Raw genomic sequence first — 27,283 nt, 5'->3', positions numbered from 1 at the left:
ATGCAGGTGTGTTTAGTGTCTGGGACTGTTTTGAAGCCCATCCTTCTGTTTCAGGAAAGTGCTGTGGAACTGCCTGGGACACAGGTGTGGAGGGGAGCCAAGGGCGAGGCCACACTCTGAGCAGGTTGCCATGGAGACATGGCGCATCAGGGGGCCCAGCGGGGGCCACGAGGGTGCATCGGGGAGGAAGGAGGGCATTGAGGCTGAGAAAGGCCAGCATAGCACAGGCAGGTGCAGTTGCTTTCCTGGGCTGGGCCTGAGCGTGTGCCCCATGGGGCCAGGCAGCATAGGTGGTGGGCGGAGCCTGAGGACAGGAAAAACTTGGCAGGGGGTTACTCCTTACTCCAACCTAAGGGTTTGCTCTTAGCTTGGGCTGGAGATGCAGAGGGAAGGCCTGAGGGGTGCCTGTCTCCTTCACACCCAGGACGAAGTCCCCAAGCCTGGCCTGGCCCACAAGCCTGTAGCACCTGGCCAGTCTGGCCTGGCATCTGGCTTCCCTGTCTCCATTCCAGCTCTCTGTCCTGGATTCTGGGCTGGTTGTGTGGCCTCTGCTGGAGCCTCTTGGCCCCCATGGTGGCTGCCTACTGTATCACCTTGCGCCTCGCCTATGTCTGGTGTCCGAGGCTGATGTCCACACAGGCCTGCATGCTGTCTGTCTGCATAATCCACTGGGGTGGAGCCCGGCTCTGTGGTCACTGTGTGTCCTCCGCATCCAGAATAGCCAATACATGTAGCAGGGGCAAAAGGAGACAGCAGGACAGCCAGAGGTCTTGGTCCTGGGGCTCCTTCCTGCCCAGAGGCTGCCCCTGGCCACATCTTTAGCGGCCACTGGGGGTGAATGGAGAGGTCAGAGGTGTTGGGGGCTGGGATCCAGTTTCAGTTCCAGCATCCAGGGTGGACAGTGCTGGGCCCAGAAGACTTCAGAGGACCAGAGGAAGAGGTGGGGACAGCTGGTGGAGCTACGATCTATGACTAGCGCCCTACCTGGGGTGAACCATTCACCCTAGAGGGGCTCAGGACTGTCAGGGCCAGCTCAGGGCTCCATAGCACTACCTTCCATTGGAGGGGCCCAAGTAGAGTCTTGGCCAGGGACCGGGCTTGAGTCTGTATTTTGGCGCAGGAGGTCGGCAGGATTCCAGCTAAAGCACCCAGGTGCACTTGAAGCAGTTTGTCCTGTTTTTCTTTTATTTGCAGTTTCCCGAGACAGAACAAAATAAGAATATTTTTTGTACACTTACAAGGCTCAGAAAGAAAAGACAATGAAACTCAGCAAAAAGAGAGAGGAGGGGAGGCCAGCCAGCACCGTGGGCAGCCGACCCCTTGCAGCGCTGGCCAGCGGCCGCCGCCACCACACCGCGGACACCTAGCTAGCAGAGCAGTGTGGCTTGCTCTTTAGGGGTCATGCAAAAGAATTATCCCCCAGAAAAAAAAATCCCCAAATTATCCCAGACAGGCAGCTCCGTGGAGGTGACAAGGTGAGAGGGAGAGGAAGGGAGGAGGCCCCAGGACGCCAGGGTGGCTGGCCGCTGGGCCACGCGCTGTCCGTGGTGAGCCCTGCCGCTGTCCCATGGCCCCGGGAGCCACTGGTGCGGAGCCCGGCAGATGTTTACCCTGTGTTCATGGATGGGGACAGCTGTCCTGGGCACAGCGTGGACGGAAGATGGTGTCCACTCTGAGTGTTCATCGGTGGACAGTCCCCTTGGAGTTTAGGATCCTGTGTCCTGTTCCCCATTCTGTGCCCCTCCCTTGGCTTGATTTGTAGGGGAAGATAAAGAAAATTCTTGTTGAAAACGATGTGAATTGAAAGTGGGCAGGCACTGGGGCAGGAGCCCCTGACCCTCTGCAGTCAGGGCTTCTGACCACCCCCACCCAACCTGGCTTCAGACCCACCCTGCAGTCCCACCATGCTGGGGCTTGCCCTGTCCCTGAGCTCCCCCATGGTACACACCATCACAAGGGGCCAGGGACCCACCGCCTCGAACCCAGGCAGCCGACGCTCAGGAGCACAGGGCTGGACCCTGCCCTCCATCCGCTGGTGTCTTGGGCCCTGTGCCCACCTGTTTCTGTCCCCAGCCCGCCTTATTGACATAGCTGCATCCCTGGCCCACCTAGAAGGTGCCCTCACACGCACTGCAGCCCACCAAGGCGCTGGCACACCTGATACTGCACGGGCAGCACTGCCCTCACACCTCCCACGTGCCCTAGGCTGGCTCCCACTGTAGCTTTTGCTCCCTTCTGCTCCCGGCCCAGATTCCAAAGGCACTCCCACTTCAGCAAACCCCTGCACGGACCCTCGTCTCAGCCCAGAAGCTGGGCAGCCACCACCTCTGACCCCGCTGTGCCACTTGCTGCACCGCCCAACCAAACCCCAAGCCTCAGGCTTCCCCAAACTCCATCAGCAGACAAATATGCCCAGACACAAAGCCTGGCCTCCCCTCCCAGCTTCAGTTGGGGGCTCAGGGACTTGAGCGAGGCCCGCAGTCCTTTGTCAAAAGTCTGCTCCCCCTTGCGGGGCGCAGAGAAGCTGAACAGGCTGGGGGAGGGCCGAGGGGCGGAAACAGGGTCGGGAGCTGCCAGTGCATATGCTGCTGGCCAGCAGAGAAGGGACAGACACCTCACACAGGAGGGGGGCCAGCCCAGGCAGAGTCCTCTTGCCACAGCTGGCTGTGTTGGAGCTGTAGCCAGCAGTGCTGTCTCTTGCTCGGCGAGAGGCCCGAAGCTAAGCTGTGCCCCTCTGCACTTTACTCCCCCAGAAGGACCAGAGCTGGAGCCCTGGGTGTGTGGGGGCATCTCTGATGGCCTTGGGGACGGGACTCCAGTCTCAGTACTCCAGGGAGTGAGGGGCTGGCCTGGGCTCTGCCGAAGGGTTGTCCGTGCTGGGTGTGTGGGGATACCGGGCACGGAAAACCCACACCTAGCCCTTCAGGGGATGAAAGGAAGGGAAGGGAAAGCAGGAACAACAGCAACTCTCAGGCACAACTAGCGGGAAAGGAGGCAGCCCAGCGGGCCCCCACAGCCCCTCCCAAGAGACAGCTGACAGTCACGACAGCCAGCGAGCACACCACGTGGAGCCCATGCGTTGGCAGAAGGATGCAGACACCTTAGGTGTGGGGTGTGTGCGTTACCTACAAACTAACACCGTTCAGCACGCGACGGGGACCTGGCAGACAAGTTCATGTCCCAGCTGGTCCCCCAGAGGCCAGGAGCACAGACGGACACACGTGGAGCTTGGGTGGGGAGCGGCCCCACGAATGCCAGTGATTTTTACAGCTTTTTCCTTCCTTTAGTTTTTTTTGTTTTTTTTTTTTTCATTTCATCTGATGTCAATTTTTTTTGTGGTTGTCGTCGTCATCTTGTTTTTTTTGTTTTTTTGTTTTTTTTTTTAAACAAATCACATCTGGTCTTGTTTTTCTGCAGACACAGGCACCAGGGGAGGGAACGAGGCAGACACAAACATGCGACAGGCAGGCCGTGTGCCCGAGGGCAGTCGGGCTCCAAACACCAACTCTGTCCGGCGAAACCAGGGCGCAGCTCTGAAATGGGGCGGGTGGGTAAGCTCCTCAGCAGCCCCCTCTCCCGTCCACCCCCAGGCTCTGCTGTCTGCCACGTGGCACTGCAGAGAGGGTTAAAGTCCAGAAAAGGGCCCACTCGGGAGAGGGGTTCAAGGTGCCCAACCCAATTACTACTATCCCTGTAAAACTGGGCTCTGGGCTCTGGGCCCGCTGCACCCGCCACCTGGGGAACTCCCATCTGGGGCTCTAACAGTCCTCACAAACAGGGCATGGTACCCAGGACTGTGCTGCCCGGGGCCCATCCACCTGCAACCCACCCAGCTCTGGCCAGTGTGGACTGCTCAGGCCCTCATCAGCTCCCCAGTCCTCTGGGGAGGGCTGCCACACCCAGCCTGCCGTGGTCCCTAATTTGACATAATTCCTGTGGCCTCACCAGGAAAGCTCAGGGACTTCCCAGGCATGGGCTCTGCCACAGGCCCCACTGCTCCCCATTGCCTCCCCAGGCTGCAGCCACTCACACCACCGCCACCCCTTTGCCCCGGCTGTCACTTAGCACAGAGCACTCACCTTCACTGCAGCGGGGCCACAGGCGCACCCGAGCAGTGGAAGTGCACGTTCTGCCACTTGCCGTCGCGGCGGTGCCACACACGGGTCTCCTCAGACTGGCTGGTGCGGGGCCGGCCCTGCCCGTCAATGTACTGCGTGAGCCGGATGTAAGCAATGCAGGCGGCGTCCTCTCCGATGACGTGCACGTGCGGGTTCAGGATGGTTGTGTGGATCGGCTTGCTGTTCTTGGCCAGCACTGTGGACAGCAGGTGGGGCGGGGGTCTCGGGTTACCGTGGCTGCCCTGGTGCCCGTCTTCCACCCCACCAGCCTAACCCTTTCCCTCTCTCAACTCCCCTTATTGGGGAGGCTCGGCTCTCCTGGGAGCAGCATGGGCCCCTCCAAGAGTGGGATTCTGGGGGCTGGGTATGGCCTCTGGCCAGGGAGAGGTGGCTGGCCAACCCTGGGCACAGAGGGGACAGGGCTTCCATAGGCAGCCACCATGCTGTCCCTGGGAGGGGCCAAGAGGCTCTCCTGGGGGCACCGCCCCCTCATGCCCACCCCGGCTCTCTCACTCACGGTTCTCGAAGTAGAATCTGTGGAAGTCCATCCCTTCAACCAGGTTGCCCAGTGCTTCAGGCTCAAACGAGGTCAGCCCTGGGTCACAGATTTTCCTGGGGGCCAAATCCAAGTGAGGAGGGGCCCCGTGGACCCCTGACTCTGAGCAGGCCCCCCCAAGGGTCCCACATCTTTGTCCTGCACAGCCCCCCCCAGCCCCAGGGACTCACGCGTAGGCCTCAAAGTCACCGTTGTTGACGGCCTCAATGAGCTGCTCCGTGGTCTTAATGATCTCCTGCTTCCGGGCTGTGGGGAGACATGGCCAGGTCACCACTGGGCGCTGGCCCATTCCCCTCGGACCCCTCCACACAGCCCAGGGGAGGGCCTGGGGGAGTGCGAGCTGCATCCACGCCGTGCTCCTGCCGCTATTCGCAGAAGAGATCCTCTCGCCCACCCCCACTCCATCACCAGTGGCTTCCTCATTTTCAAGTGCAACAGCTTCCATCTTATTTTTCTTAACTAAAGTATTTTTGAAGAACAGAAGTATTCTATCCACATTACAAAATGCCTGGAAAGTGCAAAAAGAGGAAAAAAACCCACCCACAATCCACTTGGAGGTCACCTCCTGGCCCCACGCGCTGTCCGCCGCAGTCTCCCTCCTGCCCTCCCGTGAGCCAGCCCCCGGGGCCCACCAGGCCTGGCCCTGCGCTTCCCTGCAGCTTCCCGGCCCCACCCTCCTCCCGAGCCTTGGGTTCTTAGTGCTTCCTTCACCCAGCAGCTCTGGTGAGGGGGCTACTGAGTGCAGGCACCAGGCGAGAAGGCAGAGACCTGCCTCAAAAAATGAGCCGTCAGCAAGGCCACGCGGAGGCGGGGGAGGAGGAAGCAGCAGGGGGCGGCCAGGTGCCGCGCAGGCTGCAGGGTTCCCCGGAGCGATGGCCGGGGGCTGTCCCCGCAGCAGGAAGAGTGAGCGTGGTCTCTTGTTCCCCGCTTTTCTCATAGGAGCCGCATCCTGCTGGCTCCACCTGCTTGCAGTCCGGGGCCCACATGCTACCCCTGCAGACACCCCTGCTGCCCCGCACCCCCATGCCCAGGCTTCTCCTGGGCGCCTGCCTGCGGCTCCTGCCTGCTCCCCTCGGATTCCAACAGGCCCCCCAGCCATGCTGGTCCTCACTGGCCTCCGGGGCGCTCACTGGCAGCGTGCATTGCTGCCTTAACTACAGCTTATTTTCATTGTAAAAGATTTTAAATGTATGGAAGATGTGGAGAGAATAATAGAACCCACATTCTACGGATTCAAATCTTAACATTTTCCTATTTGCTTTAGACGCATTTTTAAAGAAATAAAGCACCGCACATGTAGTTTGAAGATGCCTGTGTTCTCCTCAATCTTGCCTCACTCTCCTCAGGCAGAACTACTGCACTGAGTGAGGTCCCTAGCCATATCTGCGAGGATATATACGCAGGCACGCACATACATGCACACTCACACACAGAACACACATGCACACGCACACTCACCTATACACACGAGTAACAGTGGTTTCTCAAAGTAATTCGTCCATGGAAAAAACTCAAACCCTCAGATGCACCGAAAGCAGGTTCCTGGGAACTCTCCCTGTGGGGGAAGTCTCTGCACTCCCAGCACTGTGCTCTGTGACCCTCAGGCCGCACCTGGGACACCTGCCCTCAAACAGCTGCCCGCCCTGCAGGACACCATTTTCACCAAGAAGGCAGGCCCTGTGGTGACATTTCCACTCTTCAGCTGTGATTGCTGCCTCCAACGGCTACGTACATGCGACCTGTCCGTGGTCTAAATTCCCAGAGGAGGGAATTCTTTTTTTTTTTTTTTGAGATGGAGTCTCACGCTGTCACCTGGGCTGGAGTGCAGTGGCATGATCTCGGCTCGCTGCAGTCTCTGACTCCCAGGTTCGAGCAATTCTCCTGCCTCAGCCTCCCAAGTAGCTGGAACTACAGGTGCACACCACCACACCCAGCTAATTTTTTTTGTGTGTGTATTTTTAGTGGAGATGAGGTTTCACCATGTTGGCCAGGCTGGTCTCAAACTCCTGACCTCAAGTGATCTGCCCACCTCGGCCTCCCAAAGTGCTGGGATTACAGGCGTGAGCCACTGTGCCCAGCCAGAAGAGGGAATTCTAAGCACGCCCTGTGGTGGGGTTGCCTTTATCTCTCCCGCCAGGCCTCTGGGAGCTCACCCCACCAAGGAGCCCACCTGGCAGGTGGACTGAGTCCACAAAGGAGGTGCCACATGACCAGGTGTGCTCATGCATGTGTGTGGGGTGCTGCCTGGGAACACCTGTGCTGCACCTGTCTGCTCTGGGGCCTCATGTCCCCTGCTGCACAGTGACAGCAGGAGGAGCCCGATGGCACCTGAGGAGTGGGGTGCACACATGTTCATGTATGTGATCACATGCATGTGTGTACACGTGATTGTGCATTCATGCGCATGTATGGAAACATGCACATGAGCAGGACGGTGTGCGTGTGAATGTGTATAGATGAAGCTCATACATATGCATGAGCACCTGTGTGTGCATGTGTGTGTGCAGTGCCTGTGAGTGTGCACGTGTCATGTGTGCCTGTGTTGTATGGCGTGGGTACATGTGCACTCGTGGGTTGTCCCTATCTGGAAAGGCCCTTGCTCCTGACCCAGCTGTACTTCTGCTGCCAGCCTGTCTCCCTTTCTTGCCTAACTTTCATCTAGACCATGTCATGGATGGTCCTCAGGGCAGTCTTGCTACACAAGCCCAGTTCCCACCCACCTGGTGGACCCTGGAAAGCTGGCCTCTAGGAAGGTGGGCTGCAGGATCCAGAAGCCCCTTCCCCTCCAGTTCCTGCTGCAGCCACCATGAGTCCCTTTCCTGCCCCATTCCACCTGCCCAGCTCTAGGAAGGCACAGGGCTCTGTCCTAACACATGCTGTGGCTGTTCCTGTCCTTGCCCCTGGGCCCCAGGACAGTAGCATATGACACTTGAGGGCCCGCCCCCACCCCAGCTGCTACATTCCTGCCTCCTCTCTACCCTCTGCCTGGCACCTGCCTCTCCCCTGCCTCATGCCCCCACTTTCACCTGTCCTTTCCTGGAGGTGGCCCCAAGCTTCAGGTCTGACCTCTCTTCCACCTGTAGCCAGTCCTTCCAGCAGCCCCCAAGCCAGGCCCCACTAGGCTGCCTGGCTCTGCCCTCCTTGCATCAAGAGATAAGTCTGGTGTCCACATGTCCCAAACACCTCCTGTCACTTAGTTAACCCCCCTTTCTAATGTACAGAGAGAGCTGCCCCTGCCACTCCACAGGGGTTCTCAGGCGCACAGCAGCAGGCAGCTGGATTGGAGAAAAGAATGACATTATCTCATTTGGTTTCCAGTCTGCTTTGGTTCTATAGTCACCTTACACTAATGGTAAGTGAAACTAATCTTCCATTTAATGAAATAATACGCAGTGCTTTTAAACAAATTGTAATTAAATGGGAGTTGATGGGAAGAGAAGCATAAAGTAAACAGAAGGGAGATGCATGGTCAGAGTTCCAATCAAGAGTGAAGTATGGGAAGCAGGTCCATTGTGAGATCTATCCATCCATTCCACAGATGGGAAGCCTAGGCTGCCCCTGCCCTGCGGAATGGCGCTGCCCAGACCCCAGCTCGACCCAGCCCCCACTCTGCCTCCCCACATAGCACATGGGAGCTTTTGTGTCTTTGATATCTGGGCCCCTGAAGAAGGGCATGATCCCTGATGGAGAGAAGGGAGGGGGGCCCAACATGAAGGGGTGCCCGGGTGGGGAAACCTGCTGGCTGAGGACAAGCTGTCCTGGCAGTTCCAGGGACAAAGGGGAGGTGGTGGGCAGGGTCTGGGCTTGGAGGGGTCTGCATGAGCCAAGAGCCTCTGCAAGTCAGGCCTTCCAGGTGCCCCGACATGAACAGGAGCCTTTGCATTGCCTGTGGCTCTCTTGGGGTGAGGCGACAGGTCCAGGCAGGCCTAATGCGTCCAGGTGGGGTCAGAGCAGGTTCTCATCCTGGCCTGGACTCCTGGGACCCCGGGCTGGCCCCAACCCCATCTCTCAGAGCCAGAGGTGGCTGCAGGAGGGAGGGCAGCTGCCCAGGGATCAGGCTGGATTGTGTATAATCCGCGATTAGAGAGCGTGGGTGGGGAGGAGACGGGGCCTAAGGCAGGCCGTGGGCACCTGCCCTATTTACACAGCTGGTGGGTGCCTTCTGGAGAAAGGAGGTGGAAAGGAGGGAGAAAGCTGGCCACCTGCCGCCTGGGCCCAGGTGCCCTCAGGGCAGTACCCAGACTCTTCCGTTCCCTGAGTTCCCGGAACATCTCACCCACCCCTCCCAGCCCTGCCCAGCCCCTCCCAGGAGGGCCACATGAATCTCCATCCTGCCCTGCTCACAGCTCCTTCCTGCAGCCCCCACCTCCCCAGCCAAGCTTAGGAAAGACTCTGGAGGGGCAGGTCTGTGCTGTGGCCCCTGAAGGTGAGCCTGGACACCGAGCCCCAAGCTGGCCACTCCACACCCACCCTGGGCCCTGTCCTCAGAGGACTCACCCCAGATACTGCACAGACCTTGAAGGCAGGCTGCAGCCCTGGGCTAGGGTCATGCCAACCTGATGGGGTGACCTTCCAGGCAGGCTCCTTTGGGCACACCCCTCCACTTCTGCAAGGGCAGCAAGTCCCTTAAAATCAGATGAGCTGCTGTAGGAGTGGCAGGTGTGGGGGATTCTGACCACTCCCAGAGGCTCTGCTGTGCACCCACCCCAGCTGCACGGCGGCCCCTCCCCATGCCTCGCTCCTTGAGTTCTGGTCGCCGCCCAGGCCCCCCCGACCCTATCACCATCAAGAACCTGGCCTCTCCCCTCAGCTGCTTGCCTCTGATCCCCTCAGTCAACCCCCGCTGGGGGTCCTCAGCCGACCACATAAGCTCTGGGGGTGAGTGCCCCTCCAAGGGCTGTCCCCTGCCCTCTCGGGCACCCAGGGTGGATCCAGTGCCCCTTTCAGCCTGCAGCCTGCATCCCCCTCCTCAGGCCGCTGCTCCTGTGGGTTCACTCTCCCCACACCCCTCTGCCCTGGCCGCCTGCAGATGGGATGGGGGCACGCAGACCCCACCTGTCCCTCAAGTACTTACCTAGCCACTGCCCTGCCATGCCGAGCCCTTGGCCCAGCAGCCTCTTCTCTAAGAGCATCTCCACACCACCCCCAGCCTGGTGTCTCCCCACAGGTGGGGGTGGCAGCAGCCCTGGGATGTCATCCATCCCTGTAAGTGATACTGCGGGTAGTCGGCAGACAGACCAGGAGGTGGCCCAGCCTGGCTCCTCCCTGGCCAGGGAAGCTGCCCAGCCTGTGCTTCCTGTCCCGCCCGCTCTGTTTCAGCCTGGCCCCAGCTGCCCCCCAGATCTGCGCCTCCTGATCCCCACCTGCTCCCTGCTGTCTGGACTTGGGCAGCTCTAATGCTAGAGCGTCTCAGGCCAGGACTGACACTTTTCTGTCCCTGCCCAGCAGGTCCACCTTGACCCAAGCCAGCAGCTCCTGGCGTGCTAGCCCTTGCCACACGCGCGGACCCTTTGCCACCCATTCCCCTCCCATCAGGAGAAAGCTGTGGAGAGAGTGCTGGGGTCGGTGACAAACCTGCTCTTTCAGACACTCTTCCTATACACACGTCATACACACTTCATAACCATAACCTCCATTTTCTGAGACCCAATGGCACCTTCATGTGCTTCAAAGCAATTCCCTGGGACCCAGCAGAGGGATCCTGTGCCCCTGCCCTCCCCCGCAAGCTGGCCCTTCCCAGAGCACCACTGCCAGGCTCGCACACCCCGAGCCCCTCCAGGCAGCCGCTGCCAGGGCCACTCAAGGTGCTACTTACATGGGGTGGGCAGGGGGCCAGGGATAGTCGGAGATGGGCAGGGCAGGGGCCCCACTGGCGAGGGGCCCTCGGCTTCTGGGGTCCCTGAGCCCCTCCTCACAGAGTTCAGGATGTCAGAGATCCTGGGGGCTGGGGCGGAACAGACGAGACATGAACACAAGGCAGGCACGGGGGCACGCAGGAGAGAAACCACGGGCAGACAGCCAAGCCAGAGATTGAGGGGCACAGAGGCAGATGTGGGGGATGGGGCATGAGGGGACAGAGGGGAGGGAGGGAGGATGGGGGTGTGTGGGGGGAAGATGGTGGACTTGGGCCGACAGAGGGGATATAGGGGACAGAAGGGGCTGTGGGGGACAGATGGGAGCTTGGGGGACAGAGAGGGAAATGGGAAATGGAGGAGACGTGGGGGACAGAGGGCCACGTGGGGGGACAGAGGGGGGTGTACGGGATGGGGGGACAAGAGGGGACCAAGGTGGGTGTGGGGGACAGAGGGGGTGTGGGGGACAGAAGGGGTCATGGGGGATGGGGGTGCGTGAGGGGACCAAGGTGGGCATGGGGGACAGAGGGAGTGTGGAGGACAGAGGGGGATGTGGGGGACAGAGAGAGGTGAGGGGGACAGAGGAGGGTGCGGGGGACAAAGGGGGATGTGGGGAACAGAGGAAGGTGTGGGGGACAGAGGAGGGTGTGGGGGACAGAGGGGGATGTGGGGAACAGAGGAGGGTGTAGGGGACAGAGGAGGGTATGGGGGACAGAGGGGGATGTGGAAGACAGACGGGGTGTGGGGGACAGAGGCGGATGTGGGGGACAGAGGAGGGTCTGGGGGACAGAGGGAGTGTGCGGGACACAAGGGGTGTGGGGGACAGAGGGGGTGTGGGGGACAGAAGGGGGTGTGGGGGACAGAGGAGGATGTGGGGGACAGAGGGGGATGTTGGGGACAGAGGGAGTGTGGGGGACAGAGGGGGTATGGAGGACAGAAGGGGGTGTGGGAGACAGAGGGGGTGTGGGAGACAGAGGGGGTGTGGGGGACAGAGGAGGGTGTGGGGGACAGAGGAGGGTGTGGGGGACAGAGGGGGTGTGGGGGACAGAGGAGGGTGTGGGGGACAGAAGAGAGTGTGGGGGACAGAGGGGGTGTGGGGGACAGAAGGGGGTGTGGAAGACAGGTGAGTGTGGGGGACAGAGGGGTATGTGGGGGACACAGGAGGGTGTGGGGGACAGAAGGGGGTGTGGGGGACAGAGGGAGAATGTGAGGGGCAGAGCAGAGTTTGGGGAGGAAAATGGGAACGAGGGAAAGAGGGGAATTTGGGGGACAGAGGGGTATGTAGGGATAGAAGGGGGACTTAGGGGGACGTGGAGAGGTTGTAGGCTGACCAAGGGGGATATGGGGGGACAGAGGGAGACAGGGGGACAGCGTGGTGCGTGGAGAGGAGGCTGCAGGAGTGAAGGGCAGATGCTCTGGCTGTCGGGTGGCATGGGCTGAAGCTGCTGGGGGCAGAGGGCACCCTCCAGGGAGAGGCTGCTGGCCAGCAAGAAGCTGTCAGGTAAGTGGCCCTTGAGGAACGCTGGACGGGGTTACAGGGAGAGGTGGGAGTCATGGGCGTTACAGAGGAGGCCTGGCCTGGCCCCATGAGGACAGCCCAGGTCAGCGGAGGCCAGGCTTATGATTCTCCGTAATATCCCCTTGTTGGTGAGCTCCAGAGACCCTGGCTGGGGTTCCAGTTTTGGCACCTTCCTCAGCCCCCTAGACTGAGGAAGGGCGCTCAGGGGTTGGGGTCACATCAGGAACCAGGGTGGCCCTGAGTGCAGGCTCCTGGGCACCATAGGCAGGGCCCCTGGGTGGGTGTGGTCTGTGGGGCTGGGACAGTGATCAGCAGAGAGGGCCTAGGGGCATGGGGGGCCTCAGAGGGGCCAGGGTTGCCCAGGGCTGGGACAGACCTTTTTGAGAGGGGCCTGGGGCTGGACAGTGAGTGGGGAGTGGCAGTGGGAGCAGGAGCTGTGGAGGGGTCTGGGCCCCTGAGGGAGAAGCCAGGAGCTGCCCTGCTGGTTAGCGTGGGAGCCCACAGGAAGCCCCGCCAGGGCAGGACACCAGGCTGCGGCGCCGGGGCAGGGTAGCTGGGCCGTGCACGCAGGTGGGAAGCTGCTGAGCGCCGGCCATTCGCAGGGAGCTGTCCGGCAGCAGAGGCGGCAGGCCTGGGGGCCACTACTTACACGGGGAGGGCAGGGGGCCTAGGAGAGCCGGAGACAGGCAGGGCGGGGGCCCCGCTGAGAGGGGGCCCTCGGCTTCTGGGGTTCCTGAGCCCCTTCTCACAGAGTTCAGGATGTCAGAGATCCTGGGGGCTGGGTGGAACAGATGAGACGTGAACACAAGGCAGACAGACATACCAGGCGGCGGCAAGGCGGAGGAGGCCAGTGGGAGGGGTCCCATGTTCTAGACCCCTCAGGCCCTGGGGTCAGGCCCTGAATCAGAGCCTGCCTCAATAGCAAGGAGACCCCCCGCCCGCAAGCTGATGTGGAGTGAGGCCTGCACCGACCCTAAAGACTGGAATTGAGGCCCAGGCCTCCGGGGCCTCCCATCCTGCCCAGTGGCCTTGAGCAGGAAAGTGGTCCAGGGCCCTCCTCACAAAGAGGTGGGGCTCGATGGGCTGGGGCCACCCTGGAAAGCCCCAGTGAGGGATTGTGGGGTGATGAGGCTGGAGCCAGGGTCCATGCTCAGCCTGCCCTCGGCTCTGGAGTGGCTCCTCTAGGGGGTTGCCAGCCCTCCAACATGACCCCCACAGCAGCAGGGCCCAGGCTACTTACATGGGGCTGGCAGGGGGCTAAAGGGAGCCGAAGATGGGCAGGGAAGGGGCCCCTCAGCTTCTGGGGCTCCCGAGCCCCTCCTCACTGAGCTCAGGATGTCGGGGACCCTGGGGGCTGAGGCGGAACAGGTGAGGCAGGCAGGTGGGTGGGGCGCCCGCAGGAAAAGAAGGCAACTGGAGAAGGATGGGGAAGGCCAGAAGGCAGGGAGGGGGTGACAGCTGGATACCTGGGGCTCCTGGGGTGGAGGTGGGGTGGCCACCCTATGGGGGTCCTGGGCCTGTGGTGGCCACAGCAGGTATGTGAAGGCTGAAAGGAGCCAACATGGGGCCGCTGCCAGAGCCAGAGGCAGCAGAGGCCAGGGCAGCACAGGCCAGTGCAGGCTGGCGCAGAGTCAGAGGCCACCCTGCCACCCTAGTGCTGTGACCACCCCTGGCCAGAGCCAGCAGAGGCCAGGCGCACGGAGAAGGAGTGACAGTCATCATAGGGGCATGATGGCCACTGAGCCTGCCTGGACTCTGTACCAGCCTCAGGGCAGCCTGGCAAGGCTTCTTTCTGCACCAGGTGGGGTGGGGGTGTCTGCCGCCACCTCGAGAGGCTGCTCGGGCTCAGATCTGAGCCACAACTGCTGGCTTCTGGCTGTCTTCTCTTCTCCCCTGCAGGATCCAGGCTGGGTCCCCCTCCCAGGTCCCCTCCCTCACTGCTCAGCACCCCACCTGGCTGAGGGTGATGGCAGAACCTCTGGACAGCCTTCATGCTGTTGCCTTTGGGGACTGTTCCAGACTGCAGGGGAATCACACAAACACCCACTCTCCGGCATCCAGGGCCCAAAGTCCTGTGCTCACCTCTGCTCAGGGACAGCGTCATAGCTGGGTAGGGCGGGCAGGAGCAAGGCTATGCTTTGGACAGGTGAGAAGTTTTCTCCCCTAAACTGGCAGAGTGGCTGACCCTTTTGGGGCACCAGGGTAGCCCTGAGAACAGCGCAGCGCTTATTAGGTGACCGTGTGAGCGATGAGGGTCAGGAGGCCCCACATGGGTGGTCTGGAGGCGGCAGACTCCATGGAGCATGCCCCAGTGCCTTGTGCCCTGGGGGCCTCTTGGGGAACACACAAGACATTGGCCTGGGTGAGCAAGGAGGGGGCCCTGGAATCTGTGGTGCAGAAGCCCACCGCAGGAGAACGCTCCTGGCTCAGCAAAGGCAAACACGGAAACACTCACCCAGCTGCCCGGCCACTTGGCAAGTGCATGCTGGACAGAAATGCAAGCTTAAGGAGCTTTAAGACAAGGACAGGATCTTGGAACAAATTCTACCCATGGGCCTGTTTCCCTATGAGGGTCCTGGTGTGGAGAACCTGCCTCCGCGCAAAGCCGTGGCTTCCTCACTTGGATGCGGTGACTGAGACTACCCGGCTGCCGGTCGTCTCTGCCACGCTTCCCACCCTCTGGGCAGGCCTGACACCCAGGCTTGGAGCGGGATTGCAGCTACAGGGCCCCTGAGCCCCTCAATACACGCACAAACCAGGCGTCGCAGGAGAGCTGACCCTGCCCAAGTCCCACCCACCTCAAAGAACAGCCCAGCAATGCCAAGGCCACTGGGGGGCAAGGACTCAAGTGCAGGTACCTTTAGCGTCTTCATCCTCTATGGTGGTGTTGGCACTGTCAGAAGACTCCTGAGGAAACACGGGAGGCAGCGGGTCAGGATGCGGCCAAGGATAGGTGGGACGTGGCTGAGGGCAGGTGGACAGGGCTGGGCCTGTGTCAGGACCAGCCCAGGCTCTGAAGCTGATGTCTGCCTCGGCTGCTTCCACGGGGCTTAAAGGCCAGGGGCTCAGGGGACATGCCCTCTGGTGGCTGTAGGGCCTCAGCTCTGTGGACCTCATGCGGCAGTGACCGGAGAAGACACTCAGTTCTGTGCTGGTCCCTGGGAGGGCGCCCCTCACCAGGGCGCATTCTCACAGCAGCCGGCACAGGCTGGCACAGAGTCCGAGGCCGGCCCTGCCACCCTAGTGCTGTGGCCACCCTGCATCCCTGACACATGAGGGCTCCACTTCTCCCAGCAAGATGAGCCTGGCAGAGAGACTGGTATGCTCAGTCAACTCTTTAACAAGAGGGGAAAATGGGCTTTTTGAAATTCCAAGACATGAAACACAATGGGACTGGCTGGTTCCAATGAAGCAGCAGCCGGTGTCATCTAAAATACAGGGTGAGGCGTTCCCAGGAGCTCTGCAGATCCGCACAGGGCTCCAGGAACCTTGGCCTGGCCCCAGGCAGAGCACTCCTGTCGCCCACATTCCCTCAGGACACCTGCCCCTCCGGGACTGGATGTCCAGTTAGGCCCCGGCCTCACCTCTCAGGTGTCCTTAGAGGGCAGAGGTGGCCCCCGACTCCCCCACCCTGCTCCAGGGCTGCTGCCCTTCAAAAGACTATCCTCCAGGTCCGCAGGAGGCCTGCTCTGTTCCTCAGAGGAAACATCTTACAAGGTCTCTGGGGGACCGCCCCCTGGTCTGGACACTGCCTGGACACTGCTCGGAGGCCCTAGACCAGAACTATGGGTCTTTAGGTGCAGGGTCAGAGTTCACCACAGCCCAGAAGGTTGTTTAGGGGTCCTGCAGAGAGCATGACCCACCCCAGACACACACGGGTCCCAGGGGCACCCATCCCCAGCTGCCAGGTGGGGAGAACACCCAGGCCCTGATGCCTAGCACCATGGGTGCTCCTTGGACCCCCGGTCCCTGCCATGGAGAAAGATGTCTTCTGATGATGGGCTGGGTGGTGGCACTGGCCAGAAGGAAGTGGGGGTCCCCACAGAGGCACTCTGGGGGCTCTGTAAGGAGCCCAGGCCTAGGTGGGAGCTGGGCTGGGGGCCGTGTTGGGTGTAACGGTGCTGTTTTGGAAGTCCTGGAAACGGCTTGGCTGCTGGCCCCATCCCTCCCACCACCCCAGAGAGCCAGCCCCTTCCCTGGCCCCAGAGTGATGATGCCAATGTGATGGGAGCTGATGGCCAGAGCAGAGAGGGGAGCAGAGGAGGGAGGGTCTGCTCAGCAGGAAGCACTGGGGTCCGCGTGAGGGAGGTGGGGTGGAGGACAGCCAGGAGGGTCAAGGATGCAGCTCCTGAGATGCAGGCCCTGCTCCAGACCTCAGGAAGCCCTACCGCCTGCGGTAGATGGGACACGCGGAGCCCTGGTCTGAGAGTGTCGGCCACATGGGGACCGGGCGCAACTGTGCCAAGCACCTCCAGGGACGCGCCTGAGGCCTAAGCCAGTCTGTCCTGTTGTTGCCCACGAAGATGGACTGGGGCCCTACCGTACTGCAGGGAGGGGCGGCCAGGGCCATGGGACATCTGCCCTCCACTCTGGCACAAATGCTGCCCCAGACCTCTCTCCTGGCCCGGAGCCTCCTGCCTGGGGAAAGCAGGAGGAGGAAAGGGGGGCAGTACCTTAATCCCGTCCACTGGGTTATGGATGACGGTGGTTTGAGGCTCCTACAGAAGAAGGAAGACACAGAGGAAGGAAAGAGAGGGAAAGTGAGAAGAGGAGGAAGCAGAGACCACCAGGAGGGGAACAGGGAGACAGAGGAGGTGTGGGTGGCCAGAGCCTGTGAGAAAGAAGTGCAGAGCAAGAGTGGGGGACAGGGATGGAGGCAGCGTGGAGCAGCTGGGGGAGGAGCCTGGGTCAGCCGGCAGGGATGGAATGGACAGGAGCTCTGTCCAGGCTGGCAGAGGTGCTGCTGTCCAGGGTGGGAGATGGACTGCGTGGGGCCCCGACAAGCTGCACAATGTGTGTGGGAGCCAGAGAAGCCAGGCTCGGTCTTGGGGGCTTCTCCCCACCCTTTACTGCCTGAACCCGTGCCCCAGCATGGGGGGGCACAGGTTTGAAGATGTCATAGGGGTGGGGGTGGCACATGGGATGGACAGGGTCCGAGATGGGGCTGGCTGTGAGGCTGGCACGTGGGCTGCCCTGGCCACTGGAAGGCCCTAGGTAGGCTGCACCAGGCCACCCTCCAGCCACGGCCTGGCTGCTCTGAGCAGCTCGCCCCTCCCAGGACCGCTCTCCTCTCCTGGGTCTCAGAGTGGCCATTTGGCAAACCCAGTATTCCCGTGGGCGGTCTGGGGCTGGCTCCCGAAGCCTGGCCTGGGGTTCTCAGGGGACATCAAGCTTGTTTCCAGCAAATTTGGGGACCTACGGGCCAGCAAGCCCCAAAGCTCTTAGGACAGCCGAGGGGACACAGCACAGTGCCCCAGCAGGAAGGCCGGCACCCACCAGCCACAACTTTACATCCTTGGGAGTACTGCTGTAGGGTTCACCTGTAGAAGCCCCCAGGGCAATGGGCACTGAGGGGCACAGTCGGAGCGGAGCATGGTGGGGACCCCTCCCTTCCCCGGCAGGGAGCCCCTAAGTCCTGCCTCTCAGGCAGCCACAGAGCAGCACTGAGGGAACACAGACGTGACGGCAAGCCCCCTCCTTGGCTGCCACTGGCCTAGACACCTCTCTACTGCACCACTGTGGCCCCGTCTCCCCATGGGCTGTGGAATGTGCCACTATGGGCTGTTCCCCCTGCAGAGCCTGGCCCAGACCCTGGGAGTGGTCTGTGGGTCGGCCTGTTGAGGATGGTGGAGGAACTGAGGGTGGGGTCCTGGTGGGGAGAGGGTGTCTTCTGCCTCACTGACTTCCTGAACACTCCTGGAGAGACATCCACAAGTCAACATGGGTGGGAGGCTGGGCCTCTCCCCTGTACCCCAACATCTGTGGGTCTCAGCCAGGGGCTCCCCAGAGCAGCCCTAAACCTGTCTGAATTGGAGCTCCCCACAAAAGTGGCCTCTTCTCTCCACTTCACCACCAGTGAGGGATGAGGGGCGGGGGCCATGCGAGTGCTGTCAGACAGGCCAGGCGGGGCCAGACCCCACCTTCACCGGGCCCCCTCTGACCAGCGGCAATCACACAGCCAAGGGCGTGGGAGGGGCTGAGAGGCAGAGTTGGAGGAGCTCAGTACCAGGGCGGCAGGAGGAAGCGTCCCTTTGGGGCTGGTGGCGGCTGCACTGTTTTTGGTGCTATTCGTCTGGGGCTGTGGAGAGAGGGAAGAGGAACCCTTAGGCGGGAGAAGCCCCTCACTCGCCATTCCCTGTCCCGTGTCTGTCAGGGCATGGGGGGAGGGGGACTCCAGAGCAGGAGCCCCAGGGAGTGGGGGTGAAGCTGCAGGCTCTGGGCTCCCCGGCACCCCAGGGCCCAGCTGGAGCCTCACCTTGACTCCGTCTGCTTTCTTGTTGAGTAAACTCTTGGCTGCTGCAGGGTGAGGAAGAAGGCATGGTGAGTGATGGGCCTGGGTCTCACTGCAGCGAACCCCCACCCCTTTGCCTGACCCCACTCTTTCCCCAGGAGCAAGCCCAGGGTCCTGAGGCAAGTGTGGTTCCAGCACCCAGGCTGGCTCTGAGCAGGTGGGGGGCCGTCCCGTCACACCAGGACAGCCCTATCTCCAGCCTCCTCTATGACCCTGGGGCTCCTGCAAGCATCCAGATTTCTCTTCTGACCAGACCCAGAGATGCCTGTGGGTGCTGGTGAGCCCCCTTGGCTTCTGGGCCACATGCAAGCTCTTCTTAGAGGAAGGCAGGATGCCGCTTCCTCCCTGATGGGAACTCAGGACTAGCGGTGCCAGGTTGGGGTGGGGGCAGCTGAGCCAGCACCCCAGAGGTCATGGCCTCCCGGGCCCCGCCTTCCTGGGGTAGGGGTGGGTGGGCTGCAGCTGGCGGCCCACTCAGAGGGCCTTGTCCCAGCCCAGGCGCTCACCCTGCTCTCGGACCCCCATACCTTGGCACCCAGGCCTCAGAGCTCTGTCCCATGGGCCCCTCGGCTAAGGCACCAAGGGCAGCCCTGCTCGCCCTCATTCCAAGCTGCCCAGCAGCCCTGGCCTTGGGGCTGCTTCTGTGCACTGACTGGGGCCAGCACAGGCCTTTCTGCCCACAAGCCCCCGAGGATACTTGGTCCCAGCAGCGCGGCCCCCGCCTTACCCAGCACTCCCCCTCAGAGGTCAGAGGGGCCTGGCCCCAGCCCCCGGTGCCCACACCCTCCATGGCTGTTAGGATTTTAATTACAGAACTAAAAAATAAAAATAAATAAAAAATAAACCAAAAGAGGAAGTCAGCTTACCTTACAGAAAAGGAAAGGTGAGAAGGGGAGGGAGTGAGGAAGGAAGAGAGAGAGAGAAAACAAGATTTGTGTTGGTTCAGGCAGGGGCGCAAGACTGAGGGCCCAGGACTCACAGGTGACCTGTCCTGGACCACGCTCACCAAAAAGAGCCAGGGCCATGCGGCCAGCCGGTACAGCGGGGTTAGAGAGGCAGCCAGGCTGGAGCCAAGGGGATGACGACATGGGAAGTGTGGGGATGCTTGCCCCCGGGCCAAGCCGGGAAGGAAGGTGGCATAGCAACCCCCCACCCCTCCCCCACTGCCTGGCTCCAGGACCCTGGCTGGCCAAGCCGTGAAATTGGATCCTCCTTCCTGGGGACCCCGTGCTGCCCATGCAGGCCTGGGTGGGGACAGACAGGCACGTTTCAACCTAGAACTGTAGCGCTTCTCAAATGGGATCCTCCCCCAACCCCAGCAGCAGCAGCAGCAGCAGAATCGCCCTGTACAGTCAGAAATGCAAATTCCCAGGCCCACCCCGCCCTCCTGAGCCAGAACTTCTGCAGGGCTGGACATCTGTTCCCCAAGCCCTCCCAGTGGTTCTGACGCTGAGTGCTCCAGGTTGCCGTGGAGATCAGGAGGCTGCACCCCGCAGGGCATAGACAGGCCTGGGCCTGCTGCCTGCTGACCACCCCCTCCCTGTCCAGATGCCCAGTGCTGCCTCCTCCATGGCCCTGGCCCCTCCTGGGCTCTGTGGGGACTGGGGTCGTGCCTGAGCAGTGGCTACATGTGGCCCTGCGGACCCCATGTGCAGTGGGCACACAGTTTCTATTCGCAGTCTCCCCTTCCTCACAGATCTCTTAACTCTCAACAATTTTGTATCAAGCCCAGGAGTCCCTCCCAGGATACATGGAGAAGTAGAGGGGCCTCAGGCATCACTCTCCCGTCCCCAGACCTAGGGCCCCGCCTGGTGAAGCTGTGCACAGGGCCACTTCCCTGATGTCCCAAGGCAGCCCTGCCCAGTGAGTTCCCAGGACCAGAAATGCCGACTGCCCACTTCCCTACAGCACAGACTGAAAACCCTCCCCCTCGCTGCGGCTCAAATCTGCTTCCCTGTAACTTGCTGTGGAGGGAGAGTCCTGAAGACTCAGAACTCAGAGTTCCAGGACCCCCAGAGCCCCCTCTTCTGTCTGTGCATCCCACCCTCTCAGCTCCCCTCCCATCTCCAGTACACACAACTCATCCCAGAAACACCTGTCCAGTGCCAGCCAGCCTGAGGCTGCAGCTGGGGGATCCTGTCCTTGCTGGTGACCAGCTGCCCGACACAGCTGGCGGACGGGCTCCTCCTAGGAGCCTGAGGAAGGAGGCATCCAGCCTCGCCTTGAGGACATTTGTCGTGGGGAGCTGAACAGGCAAGGAAGGGACCCAGTCCCCTCCAGAAACACACATTTCGAAAAGCTGTGGCCAATTGAAGCAGGCGGTTTCAGAAGGCTAGTTCTACCCCACCCCTGAGGGGACAGCCAGGCACGCAGCCTCCGCCAACCCAGCGGCACTTCCAGCCAGGCTCTGCATTGGAACCGGGGCCAGCACGGCACCCTAGGGAGCAGCGGAACTGAGCTCTTTCCCAGGGCATGTCCTCAGAAGATTCTCACAGGAAAGGAGGCACCGCAGTTAGGCCCATCGGCGGGGATGACAGAGACCCCGGACAGTCCTTGGTACTAAGAGGGTTCCATTTAGATCCTTGAGTCTATCAAAACCCGCATTTCCAAACTGTGCTACTGGAGATGTACCACAGCAGCAGTGGGAAATAAAAAGACAGAAGTTCACAGTCCAGTGGGCAGCAAATGCCGCGTACAAACCAGCCCTCCTCAAAGGACTCAGGCCGATGCTGCCGTCAGAGCTCTGGGAAGCCCTGCAGCAGACGTCCCTGTTGTCTCAGTCAGTTCCCAAACATCCTTCCTTGTGAACCCACTTTTAAAACAATCGCTTGTGCACGCCTTGGGCACAGTGTCGGGTGCATGGGCCTGGCCCTCCTGAGTGCATGGCTCCCGGCCAACCATTTTTTGGGAGGCTGCTCATTTCACATCTCTGCCTGGGACTAACTCCAGATTCACCAGGGCCAGAGTCTGATTCTCCAGATTCACCATTCATCTACACTAGCGTTCAAGGGCGCGGGAACTTCCTTTCTGTGTCTCAAGTTCAAAGCATGCATTAGGTGCCGCAGGAGCCCAGGGCAGGCGGAGCAGTCACAGGCATCCCAGACACCTGGGCTGGGGGTTCTGCAGGCCTCTGTGGGACAAGGAGAGACCCTCTGCCCTCCATCCTGGGAAGGCCCTGCCCATTCCCGGGTCTCCAGGCCAGGGCAACTGCTGCCACCCTGCAGCTGGCTGGACACTGGGTCTCCTATGCCCTTACACCCGATCAATGCAGGAGAGACCAGAGGCCAAACTGAAGCACACTCGACAGACGGGGTCTCTCTGCGGGCCGAGGGGGCTATGCCACATGGGCTGGTACCAGACTCTGACTGGATGGTACCAGACTCAGCTGCCATTGGCAGAGAACTGAGCTCCATGCTCACTGCTGTGTGGTATGGCTGAGCTGGGCTGACCTAGCAGGATGGGTGGTCCCCTCAGCCCCGCCTCTGCCTTGTCCCCCTAGCTGGTCACCCAGGACAGCCATGCTGGGCTCTGTCCACATGCACTGACCACCCTCTAGGACAGAGCTGCTCTCGGCGCCCAGGGTGGAGCCACACATGCAGGGCCTCATGCACCGTCGCCCCACGTTCACTTGCAGGCAGGCGGGCATTGCAGCGGGAGCCCCCGGCACAGGGCAGCGTAGAGGCAGCTGTCTCTCAGCACTGTCCCCTGGGCAGCAGCGCCTCCCCAGAAGCCACTAGCCTCACCCTTTTCTAATCATAGCCCCCTCCCGCCTGTGCTCTGGAAAGGCCCATCAAATGGAGCAGACGCAGGAAGGCCCTCCCAGGGTGCTGCCTGCTAGACACGTCCACTGGGCTCATGGGAGGAGAACAGACTGCCCTCCCTGAGGACGGCCTGCGCCTCCCCGGGAGGAGGGTTCTCTGGCTGGGAAGGCCGAGCTGCTCACCCTGTGGGTCATGAGGAGGCCTGGGGAAGGCAGTCCCCATCACCCTGGAACCTCTGCCCGGTCCCCAGCCCACGTTGGAGGCAACGACAGGGAACTTGGCAGCTCAGCCCAGGGAGGATCTGGGGTCACCCCTCTAGCCCTCTGTGTTCTGTGGCCAGGCGTTGTCAGCTTGGCCTGCCCTAAGCTCTCACCAGCCTTCAGCTCAGGCTGGAGCTGCAAGGAGGTCTTGGGGTCACCTAGCCCTCATGGGGTCTGCCCATGGTCACAAGCCAGCAGGTGGGCAGAAGCCAACTTGGGCTTCTGGGCTCTGGCCCCACACAGCCCAGAGGAGCAGGTGGGCAGTGGCGGCCTTTTCCCTCACAGGGTTTGGGGCCGGGGGAGGAGGACTTTGCAGAAACAACCCAAGAGGAAGCCTTGAAAGTCTCCTCAGGGTGCCTAAAACCCCCACCCGCTCCAGGGCGGCCTGTCCTGGGGGGATGCTCAGGGCAGACATGCACGTGTGGGACTCAGCAGCACAGACCACCGTCTCCATGCGGCCCCTGAGGGGCAGGGTGTGGGTCTGCCCCAAGGGCCTCTGCCTCTCTGGCTCTGCTCCTCAAGGCTCTCCTTTCAGGATTCAGACCCCCCAGCAGCAGGCCCAGTGGCTCCCTGTGGGGCCCAGGCCATTCTTAATGGGGGTCTCCAGACCCCCAGACCTCAGGGGCCAGGACCAGAAGGGCTTGGTGTAGCCCAGAGGTCACCTAGCCCAGCCCCTCCTCTTACAGGCGAGGAGCCTTGGGGGCAGCCTCCCTGCCCTTGTGATGGGCTCTGCTGGGATGTGACCACACGGGAGCAGGGGCTCCCGGGGGCCTGGCGGCCTCTGGGGCGGCTCTGGAGCCTGGCCAGCGGCTGCGTGCAGCAGGGGGCTGCATGCTGGCAGGAGGGACGGGTGGGAGCGGGCGGGACGCTGGTCGAGACACATCTACCTTGTTCCACCAGCCCCATGGTGGTGCCGGAGGCCGCGGTGGACATTGTGGCCGGAGCGGTGGTCTGTCTGCCCACTGTTAGCACCGGGTTAGAGACGAGGGGAAGGGAGGGGTGGGCGGACACAGACGAGGGGTGGGCGAGGTAAGGGAAGAAAAGAGACAAAGGAAGCAGAAGAAGATTAGAGTTAAAGTTTAGGTGACAGATGGCTCCAGAATCCTTTGCTCAAGAGAGTGAAAACAAGATTGGACTGATTGACACGGAAAAGCATTTGCCTCCTTTCTCCTTAGAAAACCCCAGTGGGGGCTTCTCATGCCCGAAGGGTGTGGTGAGCACACAGCAGACAGGACAGTCCTATTAGTGTTGGTGTGACCGTGTGCACGCGTTCCCGGCAGTACAGCATCACAGCAAAAGTAACAGGATGGCGGGTGGGGGGCACCAGATGCAAATGGACAACGAGAGAGACGGATCACAGACGCTCGCACACGGAGTGTCGGACGACGGAGAAGCCACAGGCACAGCTTGTCCAGACCTGGGCTGCCGGCTCCACTCCGGGGCTAACGTCACGCCCCGGATGGGTCTGCCAGCGCCCTGGGCCTCAGGGGTCTATAACAGACCCCACCCCCCACCTGCCCCACCCCCCTGCCAAGAGAACTTGCTTCCCAACCACCCACCCTGAGCAGCTGGGACAGGAGGCTGCAGCTCATCCAGGACTCGGAATGAGGCCCCCGAGCCTCCCGCATCACCCCGCATCCCTTCTGCCCACCTCCCGCACAAAACACAATGCTCAGAGCACTCAAAATGACAAGGAGGCCACACAGATGCCCGACAAACGCCTGGACAGACACACACGATGCTGTGAGCCCCAGTGGGGCAGCACAGACGCTCGTGTTCAGGGGGTGGAGGGACACAGACCCTGCACGAAGGTGATGGCCTCGGGGGGCTGGACCCTGTGGTATCACCCAAGGTGGGGGCCCAGTGGGGCCAAGTGGGCAGTGGGTCTCAGAGCTGAGGGCAGACGCCAAGGGCAGGCCTGCCGCAGAGGAGGAATGGAGAGGCTGGTGAGGAAGGAGGCGCTCTCCTGCGTAGGCCAGCAGGGAGGGGGGCAGCGCCTGTCTCCCTGGAGAAGAAAGGCTCACCTGAGAAATTCCGTGTGGCCAGCATGGTGGTGAGGATGGCTCCCTGGGGAGAGACACAGATAAAACCGGGGCTATCCCATGAGGGTTCCCTGCTGGCTTCTGGCCAGGATAAGACCCCTGTTCTCCTGCCCAGATGCTCAGCCTCATGGTCATGAGGCTGACATGACCTCAGCCTTCCAGAGAGGTAAGAGCTCCAGGAAGCCAGCAGCTGCACCGAGACAGATCACCTATTTCCAGAATTATACACACCCTGGGCCTAAACCTGTTGACCAACTACAGCTTCCAGCTGCTTCAAGACCCCTGAAGCCTCAGGGGTCACCAGAACAGCTGGTCACCACGGCAGCTCCTCTGGGGTCCAGCTCCCTGATAGCCCCTTCTTTTCCTGACAGGCTTAGACAGGGCAGCAGTCCTGGGGCTTCCGGGGAGAACTCCTCAGAGACCAGCAGAGGGCAGTCAGGCAACAAGTCCCCATCCCGGAACCCACAAGTAGAGGGACTGCCAGTGTGCAGTCGCCGGAGCCAGCCCTGGCCAAAGCAGGCAGGTCGGATACCCTACTGGGACCCACCTCCCTCCCCAAACTCCCCCAGCCCACCCAAGACCAGTGTGTGTGGCTCTGCTCTCCTTACCAAACCTGCCTGAGCTGGAAGCTTCGGACTTGCTTGTACTAAAGAGTGTGACTGCCAGAGGGTGCGTGTTGCCTGTAGAGCCCGGGTGAGGAGCCCACAGCGAGCGCTTCAGGGCAGCTCCTTCAAGGGCTGCTAGGAGGTGGCACAGGCAACTAGGAGGGGCCACACCTGGCCCAGGGCCCCTCTGGACTCATTCCCAAGCTGGCCTGAGTTCACCTGATGCATCCAGTCTGGGACTTGCTAACAGTCAGTCTTGGGGGCAGCAGCAACCCCTAGGTCTGCCCAGACCCCTCCAAGGCCCCCCCGCTCCAGCCCAGAGGGACACAGAGAAGCATGGCCGTGCCTGGGACTAGGGGCCAGGGCCTCACCTTGAGCTTTCTCCTGGCATTGAACTTTTTCAGACACTCCACAGTCTCCTGTCTGTGCATCATGGATGCTACCGTGGAGCGTTGCTGTGGGGAAAGGGGTGGTCATATGGCAGCCAGGAGCCCGAGGCACAGGGGAGAGGCCAGGGTGGCAAGGCTTGCGGCACCCCAGGGTCCCCACATGCCAAGAGCCATTGGCCACCATTGCAGCAAGGGTTGTCTGTCCCCACCCGCCTGGGACTTCAAGACTCGTCTCTCCCTTGCCTCGCCCACTCTGCCCCTCATAGACAGGACTGCAGTTGGGAGGAAGGGATCACGTCTACCCTCTAATGCCCTCCAAGCCCCAGGCCGCACAAACGTGCTGGTGTGTCCCAAGCCAGAGGCCACAAGGAGCACCCAGGGGACCCAGGGGAGCTCTTGGATGTCAGGAACAGGACCCTCTTGGGGCCCTTGCCAGGGCAGTGGTCTGAGGCCACCTCCACCAGAAGCCCCCTCCCCGCCATGGGCACCAAGGGCGACTCACGCAGACCCATGGGTGCTTCAGGGCCTCATGGGCTGTGATGCGCTTGGCAGGGTTAATGGTCAGCATCTGGTTGATGAGGTTTTTGGCTTCAGGAGTGACGGTGTCCCACTCGGGGGACGGGAACTGCAGAAGGAAACAGTGCCCCAGCTGGGCCTGAAGCCCCCTCTTGGGCAGGGGCAAGAATTCTCCAAGGGGCTTCATCTCCAGCCACGAATCTGGGAGAGCAGGACCCAGGACCTGGCCACAGGTGGCTTCATCCCACTCCTAGCCTCTTCCCATGTTGCCCTCACCCAGCCACACCTGGAGGAAGGGAGCTCATCAGAGAGGGGCTGGTGCACTCACATCATAGGCACCAGCCTTGATCTGCTGGTACAGCTTGTGCTGGTCCTCGTCCCAGAAGGGTGGGTAGCCCACGAGCAGGATGTACAGGATCACCCCTGCGGATGGGGCCTGTGAGCACCGCAGCCACTTGCAGGGTGCCACTGTCCATGAAGCCCATGCCCTGCACCCTCACTGCCCAGCTCCTGTGGCCTTGGGAGGGCACTGGGGTCCCCAGCCTTCCTTTGCCCCCACCTGTGCAGCAGACACTGGGGTAGAAGGGCACAGCCAGCCCCCCAACCTCTGCCCCACACCCACACTATCACAGGGATGGGGGTGACGCCAAGCCCCTCTGCTGCTCCCCACCTCTGTGGGAGGAGACCCCTGCCCAAGGAGGTGGCCCTGCCCATGGCCCAACAGCCCCTGACCTCTCTTCTCCACTCCCATCCACCCACCACACTTCTGGACCAGACCTCTGCTGAGCGCAGGCGAGCACTGGGGTGAGCCAGGCTCATGTTTGCAATTCTAATCTGGGTGGAAAGGGGGCTCCCGGCTGTGTGGGCAGACCCCTGCCAGGGCAGCTCAAAGGCAGGTCTGACACAGATAAACCCAGATGACAGCAGGACGTGCTGGTCACTGCACACTCCAGGATGTAGGTGGGAAGTCCTGAAACACCCGAGGCCCTGCCCCGCACCAACTCGGGCCAGGCCTCACCACATGCCCAGATGTCCACGGGCTTGCCATACGCCTCTTTGCGAAGGACCTCAGGGGACAGGTAGCCTGGTGTGCCAGCGAACCCTAGAGAGAGGGGAAGAGGCCACGAAGGGCTATCAGCATCACCTCCTGCCTT

At 61.5% G+C, this 27,283-nt stretch overlaps 1 protein-coding gene across 13 annotated transcripts in view; it reads right to left on the bottom strand.

Annotated features, from left to right (window-relative positions):
- Positions 1–1,168: 1,168 nt before the first annotated feature.
- The window catches only part of CAMK2B (calcium/calmodulin dependent protein kinase II beta), a 108,380-nt gene continuing 82,265 nt past the window's right edge, over positions 1,169–27,283 (bottom strand). For 2 of the 13 annotated variants that reach the window (XM_030797190.1, XM_030797201.1), the window contains exons 8-21: positions 27,148–27,231; positions 26,458–26,552; positions 26,116–26,238; positions 25,596–25,679; positions 24,602–24,644; positions 23,465–23,539; positions 18,521–18,558; positions 18,272–18,343; positions 16,719–16,763; positions 14,904–14,952; positions 4,845–4,920; positions 4,636–4,730; positions 4,080–4,314; positions 3,352–3,533 (exon numbers count right to left, since the gene is read on the bottom strand). In XM_030797190.1, coding sequence (XP_030653050.1) covers positions 4,082–4,314; positions 4,636–4,730; positions 4,845–4,920; positions 14,904–14,952; positions 16,719–16,763; positions 18,272–18,343; positions 18,521–18,558; positions 23,465–23,539; positions 24,602–24,644; positions 25,596–25,679; positions 26,116–26,238; positions 26,458–26,552; positions 27,148–27,231 — 1,112 coding nt within the window. In that variant the 3' untranslated portion in view covers positions 3,352–3,533; positions 4,080–4,081. The other 11 variants (XM_030797202.1, XM_030797191.1, XM_030797192.1 and 8 more) reach the window with 11 other exon arrangements.

This window comes from Nomascus leucogenys, chromosome 17 (genome assembly GCF_006542625.1).
Source record: "Nomascus leucogenys isolate Asia chromosome 17, Asia_NLE_v1, whole genome shotgun sequence".
NCBI lineage: Eukaryota > Metazoa > Chordata > Mammalia > Primates > Hylobatidae > Nomascus > Nomascus leucogenys.
This window is presented reverse-complemented; position numbering and strand designations above follow the sequence as displayed.